The sequence below is a fragment of the Pundamilia nyererei genome, unplaced genomic scaffold, assembly GCF_000239375.1.
Source record: "Pundamilia nyererei isolate P.nyererei 1_Seehausen unplaced genomic scaffold, PunNye1.0 scaffold00381, whole genome shotgun sequence".
Lineage (NCBI taxonomy): Eukaryota > Metazoa > Chordata > Actinopteri > Cichliformes > Cichlidae > Pundamilia > Pundamilia nyererei.
In genome coordinates this window covers 43,165-51,034 of record NW_005187782.1, presented here as the reverse complement: position 1 = coordinate 51,034, position 7,870 = coordinate 43,165, and the positions used below count along the sequence as shown (strand labels likewise).

The following is a 7,870-nucleotide window of genomic DNA, read 5'->3' as shown; positions in this document are numbered from 1 at the left end:
GTTTTGAAGATTAACAATGGCTAACACTGAGCAGTGCTGATTTTCTAACACTGGAAAATAACTCAAAATGTTAGAAATATTCCAGTGTTAGAAAATCAGCACTGCTCAGTGTTAGCCATTGTTAATCTTCAAAACTGACTAGGTTACTTTTAAACATATAACACTGTCAAAAGTGTTAATTTAACACTCAGAGGTGTGGACCCATATAGACACTCTCCTCTAGTGTTAATTTAACACTGGAGATTTTGCTGTGTAAAAATAAACAAAGGACTGAAACAAAACAAAAGATTTGCCATACAATAATAATATTGATGTTAATGCGATGGAATACGATTTTGTTATCATATACAAATGCTGTTTCTGTTCATGGTTTCCATCCGCTGTCTGTTACAAAATGAAGGATTTATTTTCAGAGATTCCAGTAGTATTTAATTATTCATTTATTTGTCTGACATGTTAAAGTTGGAACCTCTGGAGCAATGTAAAAGGCAATCGTAGGAAGTTAAAATGACATTTAATCTTATTTGGTGAGCAAATTATCAAACATGAAACTATGGCTGCTGTATAAATAATGAATTTAAAGAAAAGGAGAATACAATTTTTATGTAAATATAGTGGTAATATGTTTAGGTTCCAACTTTGTTTAGTTGAAAATCATTCATTATTCCTTAAACATGAATAAAAACAACATAAAATATTTAAACAACCGCGCCCCCTTGACTTTTCTCCCAGATAACACCTTGCACACGTCTATAACTTTTGTTCAGCTTTGCTCTTTCCTCCTTTTTTCCCTTTTTTCTTACCACATTTTGACCCTAAAAATGTGTTATTATGAAACTAAGCTATGATCAAACATTTGCCCTTCCCTGCGCTTTAATATCCTAACGTTACCTCCGGATTTGGCCGAAATTAAGGGCTCGGGGAGCCGCCTGCTGTCCTCGGGTAATTTCAGTGACGCTCCAGGGTGACGCGCATGTATGGGCGTCACAGGCGCTCCTGATAGTAGGAGGAGAAGTTCGGTTAGAGAAGCTCCTCAGTAATCGCACACACGGTTTAGTGTCAGGTAACCTGCTCGCCATGGCAAACCGCTATCTCTCAGTCCTGCTCGTGCTGATCCTGCTACTCCTTCCGCTGCCGCACGGTCCGGCGCGCGTGGCGGTTGCTGCGGAATACTCCAAAACCGACTTGGACTACGAGTTCGGCGACTACAGGGGGAAGTGGTGTATCGACGACCACGGCTTCGTGTACAGCATCGGAGAGGTTTACTACCCGAGCCCTACGTCGTGTCCATGCACATGCACCATCGACGGCCCAGTATGCGTCCGACCCAAGTGTCCTCGCATCCACCCCCGGTGCACGCGGATCAGGTATAAAGCGTGCTGCCCGGTGTGCGAGGCTATGGCCAGAGTCTGTGTCTACGGAGGCAAAACATACAGGCTGCTGGAGGAGTTCAGGGTGAGAAAGAGCCAAACTTCTGAATAACTCCTCCAATCCATGTCCCAGCCACAAGTTCATAATATTACAACCCTGTTGATGTGTTCCATGCTAGTAGGGATCCTCTCTCAATCCAGATGTTTTTCCATCACCTACTTATAATAAAGTTCATAAATTATTGTTTGCTTTTTTGCCGCTCAGTAAAATAGTGTATTTTCTCCTCGTCTTGCAGCTGCATGGCACATGTAAAGCATAGAATGTTTTGTATAGCATCCTCGCTGTGTCACTGTGATGTTTTCTAAAAGTGTTCCAAAGAAATAAGCAACACGTTTACAGGAAAAGAAAAAAAAAAGGTTTACAGGGTTTGCGGGGGATTTTTGGTTTTGTTTTGTTGTTTCACAACACTTATTCAAACTAGTTCAGAATGTGCAAACTTTAGATACACAGCCCTTATATGCCTTATTTTACAGAACACAGCTGTTTTTGCCAGAATAGTTTTAATGCATGCAGTAATACTATACGTCATCATGTCACTGATACATTTTTCATTGGTAATACATAATCATGTAATGTGAAATTACCAACTCATCTAAAACCAGAGGGGGAAAAAACAAAACAAAAAACAGCAAGTTTGCAACATGCTTGAATAACTTTGGGATGAAAGGTGAAATGTTAAATTCTTAATTTTCAGGTCATTGAGTAAATGTCTAGAAAAAAAGATTTTCCTTGTTGCAGTGATTCATTATCTCGAACTTCTGTAAACTCAGACAACCAAATTCAAACCCAGACCCTTCCTGCTGTTGCAGGTTGTTTGGCCCAATTTATGATTGTTTGGAGGCTTACACGAATAAGCTAAGAAGTAACCTACAATAAATTCCATAAATACGTTTTAGATATACACTCAATTGTTACTACTTGCTAATATTGGGTTTGATCCCCTTTGGCCTTCAGAGCTGCCTTAACTACTTTTGACATTGACTCAACAAGGTGACATTCCTCAGAGGTTTTGGTCTAGACTGACATGATAACATTTAAAAGCTGCACATCCATGAGCCAATCTCCTGTTCCACCACATCACAAAGGTGCTTTATTGGACAGAGCGCTGGTGAATGTGGAAGCCATTTGAGTACACTGAACCTTTTTTAATGTTCAAGAAACCATTTGAGTGGTGTGAGCTTTGTGACATGTGATGTGTAGGGAGATGTGTAGACTGTAGTCTCAAGGTGATGGACATTGGTCAGGAACAATATTCAGATAGGTGCTGGCATTTAAATAATACTGGGCTGGTACTGGGAAATCCAAAGTGTGCAAAGAAATGATCCCTCGTACTAACACACCACCCTATTACAGAAGCATTAAACTGTTGATAGAGGGCAGGATGGGTCCAGGATGGGTTTGCTGCCCAGAGCACTAGCACTTTAAAAAAAAGGATGCCTTTTTTTAACATTCTGAAGGCACCAGAATGTTAAAGAAAAAGCAGCTCTAACCCTACCATTGTTACGCATCTTTATTTTGAGACCATGCAGACTATCCAAATGTTAACATGTAATAATGATGTTCACGCTTACCTGTGTGTTTCAGCTGTCAAGGTGTGAGCGATGTCGCTGTGAGCCCAACAGAGAGGTGTACTGCAGCATTTCAGAGTGCCCAGCCCCACACTGCGTTAACCCCACCTACGAACCCAACCACTGCTGCCCCATATGTAAGACCGGTGAGAGTCACTCAGGTTCAAAGTGTTTCTTTCTCTTTGCCTCATAAAGATCTGCTTCAGTATCAGCTTTGCATACATTATGTTGCATAATCGTGTAAACTGGGAGAATATCATGAAAATTTAAATCCCCTTCTTGCAAACAAAAAGAAACAAATATGGATTTATTCGTAACTCAAAAAGTCTTTAGAAAACACGCTAAGACTTCCTGTTTGGCAAGTGATCGTATATTAAAATGCATTCACAAGTTTCACAGTTGTTTTTCTTAAAGACTCTAGTTTCAGTGGGCAGATTGTGTTCATAATGTTATGTTACCATAAGTGCAATTTAAGCTTCCCATCGAGTGTTACACAAAATCAGCAGCCTTTGGCCTTCTACCTTATATAATGTCTCTCTTACCAAACATAATGACAGTAAAAGTGACTCCAAATCTGAGCTTGTCCACAGTTTGTAGTTAAATCGAAAACCTTTGTAAATACAAAGGGTGTTGGTGTAATGATTATGAAATATCTTCAGATATGCCAAAACTGATAATTTGCTGTAAGCTTTCTCCATTAGGTCTCCCAATACCAACCAGATAGACAGCAAATAGACAGCCCCATGGATTGGCCCATTGTCACCAACAGCTGATTTACTTTTTTGAGCCAGGATCGGGTCGATATCTGATCCAAATATTGTATTGGTGCTCCCCTAGTACTTACCAAAACTTTTCAGATCGCTTCTTTTGCTCTCTGTAGTAAATGTAATCATTAAAACTAAGCTTAAATTTTTATTAAGGAATGGACGATAGCAAGAGTTGTATAAAGTCATTTGTAATGCTCTGTGTTCTCAGTTATAGATTGCAGTTTTCTTAGCCGATTGACCAGTGGTTTTTTTGCTCATTCTCATTTCCTTAAAAGAACTGAAATTGACAGCATATATAAACAAACTTAACTTTTTTTTTTAATGCTAATGCTTTTTAAATTTCGTAAAATAAATTATTAAATTTTAGATTTTCCCTCAAACTGCAGTTACAGGATCTTCTCTTAACCCTCATCCTACTGACTTGGGTGCATGCAGACCCCAGAAAGATATTTGCTGTCATTTATCTTAGGTGGGGTTTTTTTAATCATTCCAAATTTTTATGACTTTGTCATTCATTTTGTTCGTAATGATGTTCTCCCTTGATTAGTACTGTTGTAATATATTTGGGTATTCCCCGGGACCTAACACACTCAAAAGTACCAAATTCTGCCAAGCAGGTTTAATAAATGGCATTATTTATTGAGATATTGTTGCCCATAAAGCGTATATCAGTATTATATAGTATCAAATAGCTGGTAGGAACTTTCTATTGTTCATTTTAAAGAAAAAAAACTCAATTACTGCACATCATCTGGATGGGAAACTTTCCAGACTGGAAATTATCTGAAAATTTGAGCCTGATCTCCATGACACAACTGGGGTGTGTCCCAATCCCCAGTCTGAGCATCAATGACCCTCAATGGAGTGAGGAGTCAGTAAAACTATTCACTCACTCATCCAAATTGATGAATTCAGAATAAGAAGTAACTCATAGTCATCCACGCCCCTTCTTCTTTCACTCCTTCCATCTTCCTTCTTCCTCCCCCCCCCCCTTTTTTTATGGCGCTTTTCAAGTCATTATTATTCTCAGACCACCTGCTCACATTAATACACAAGTATTGGGGGGACTAGAAGCAAGGTGGGTCTTGAATGATTGGTACGTCCGGCTATTGGATGACCCCATCTACATCCCGAACCCCTGCCCTCCACTTCTCTTCCTTTGCGGAAGCATTTTGAAGTTGGGACCATGGAGTTCTGGGCTGCCCCCAGACCTGATCAGAGGGAGTCAACCAATGTGTAAAATGCTCTTATCCTATTGAGAAATGATTCTCTGAATCCAAATTTCTCAAATATTGCAAACAGGAATTTACAGTTGACTTTGTCAAATACTTTTTCTGTATCGAGTGATACAATTAGAGTGTTACTTTTTTGATACTGTGAAAGCATTAAGTTAAATAGTTTATGAGTGTTTATAGATGAATGGCTTTGATGAAACCTGTCTGGTCAGGATGGATAAGTGCTGGAATTACTTTCTCAAAGCAGGATGCTAGGACCTTGCTTATATTTGTAATGTCTTTATTTACCAGAGAAAGTGGTGTATAACTAGTTGACTGAGTGAGATCTTTATTCGGTTTTAACAACAGTATTCGTGGTAGGAGGAATTCTAGAGGTAATCATAAATTTATCTGTCATTCTTATAAATAGTGGGAACAAGGTTGGCCAAAAATGTTTGTAGGACCCAGCAGGGACTCCATCTGGGCCAGGTGCCTTATTATTGGGGATTTGATTAAGAGTACAGAATAGTTCTTCTAGAGCAATAGGTTTATCCAACATCCTAACTTGGTCTTGTGTTAAATGAGCCAGATCTATAGCACTAAGAAATTTGTGAATATCTTCCATATTCGAGTCATGGTCAGAAGTGTACAGATTCATGTCAAACGTCCTAAAAACATTTATTTATATCTTTAAGATTACGAAATGGTTTCCCTGCTAAGTCTTTGATAACTGTAATTGTTGTTTTTTCTTTATTTTGCTTAAGTAGGTTTGCCAGATATTTGCCTGATTTATTATTGCATTGAAATTTGTCATGTCTCCAACTGGCAATCTGATGGACGAGCAGAGATTTTGCCAGGGGAATGGTACTTGTCTGACTGCATTATTCTAAGTGTAAAGTTTGGTGGAGGGGTATTATGGAGTTGGGCTCAACTACTTATTTCCATTAAAAGGAACTTTTAATGCTTCATCATACCAAGATGTATTTGACAGTTTCAAGCTCCCGACTATGTAGGAATAGTTCCAACATGACAACATGACCAGTGCACAAAGCATGGTCCAAAATGACCTCGTTTCAGGCATTCGTGTAGTCAATCCAGGTTGCTCAGGTTGTCTGCCTGGTCTTAGAGTCCTGGTCTACTGCTCTATTAATAAGAAGTTGGTTCTTTGGCCCTCTGGTGTTTTTTCCAATGCCTTTCTGAACTGTGGTTACATACTGACTAATGCACCTACTCAGCTTGGTAGCTACAATGTTGACAGGAGCTGCCATGTGTGGGAGAGGCAGGTAATTGGCCAGTAATTTCATGATGGCGTGCCCTTGTGAGCATCCTTCATGATCAGGATTGTCTACCCTTTGTTAGTCAGTCTAGATGAGTACCTGCTGTTAGCCACCTCCTTTGTGCTTCCTATCATCTGTGGACTGCCGTTAGCTTCTTCAGAGGTAGGCATGGATCATGTCTCAGTTAAAAAAATGAAAATCCTTCTGTGCTACCCTGATTTTGGCTTCCAGCCTTCTTGTCCACGAGGATCTATATCTACATATATCCTTGATCTTGTACCCTAGTACTTGTAGGGTTACCGTACTACAGAAGAAGTGACTCGCATCAAGAAACCTTACCAGTGGCTGGGGGTGGGGTCTATCACACAAGGCAAGTTCCAAGGCGCAGGCTGTGCAAAGATCTAGAGACAATCCAGCACATAAGCGCAGGGTGCAAGATGCTAGCAGGAAGGGCATGGAACACCATGAGCTAAGATCCTGTGAGACTTGCAGATATAGACAGACAAACTAGTGGTGGCTAACCCACTTGACATAGTAGTGGTGGACAAGCAGAGAAAGATGGCTGTAGTGATAGATGTAGCTCTACCCAGTAGCTAAAAAAAATGGTAAATGGAACCACTATGCGCAGGACCCTCAAGCGCTCAGGCCCATGGTAGTGGATAGAGAACCCAAACTAGGATAAAGGCTGTCTACAGGTCGAGTAGGGACATTTTTTTTTTTGTGAGGGAATATGAGCATCAGAAATATGAGCAAGAGACACATAGCCCACAAAATCCATACCTGGACATTGCCTGCATTAACAAAGTCTGTATCAGATGTTAAGGAACTAGGGCACATTGATGAGAAGTGGGCTACTGAAACAATAAAGCATAAGAAGACGAGGAATGAGAATAGGGAGCTGTTGGCATGCTACTACACTATGCTGCAATAGCAGCGGAAGGAGTTACATGACAAGAAATATGGATTCTTTTACACCCAACAACTACACTAACATCGAAAAAACTAGTAGCTCAGTAATCTAACATCTGGAAGAAGCAACTGCTATCACAACTATGACAAGACTCATGACGTACAACATAAATGCTACAGCAAGGGGGACCCAGGACATCAGGTCGGGTGGAGGTATCATCATGCCCTGGGTTGGGGTGAGGTTGGGTAATGCAAGAACAGTTGCAAGTTTCTTGGGTTTTTCTCTTTATCTATTGTTGTAGGGTCTACCTTACAATATAAAGCGCCTTGAGGCAACTGTTGTTGTGATTTGGCGCTATATAAATAACATTGAATTGAAGTTCTAATTAAACATGGACATTAAATTACTTACAAACTCAGTGCATGCTTTTATACAGCTTATCAGTGCTTTTGGACATTTTTTCATAACAGTTCTGTTTAGAATGTTGCTGTCTGAATGTTTTCCCCATTCCCAGCTGTCATTTGTTTCATCTATGTGTACATCCACTCTCCTCTGTGCTGTTATATCCCATCTCACTGACTTTATCCTCATGCGCGCGCACACACACACACACACACACACACACACACACACACACACACACACACACACACACACACACACACACATATTTAAGCTGTTGATCCCAGTGTGCACTATAGTA

The 7,870-nt window shown here is 40.1% G+C and overlaps 1 protein-coding gene across 1 annotated transcript in view; it reads left to right on the top strand.

Annotated features, from left to right (window-relative positions):
* The first annotated feature begins 974 nt into the window (after positions 1 to 974).
* Positions 975 to 7,870, top strand: part of LOC102193346 (von Willebrand factor C domain-containing protein 2-like) — an 8,692-nt gene continuing 1,796 nt past the window's right edge. The window contains exons 1-2 of the mRNA XM_013915859.1: positions 975 to 1,455; positions 3,016 to 3,145. Of these exons, the coding sequence (XP_013771313.1) occupies positions 1,078 to 1,455; positions 3,016 to 3,145 (508 nt within the window). The 5' untranslated portion in view covers positions 975 to 1,077. The remainder of the gene's footprint in view (positions 1,456 to 3,015; positions 3,146 to 7,870) is intronic.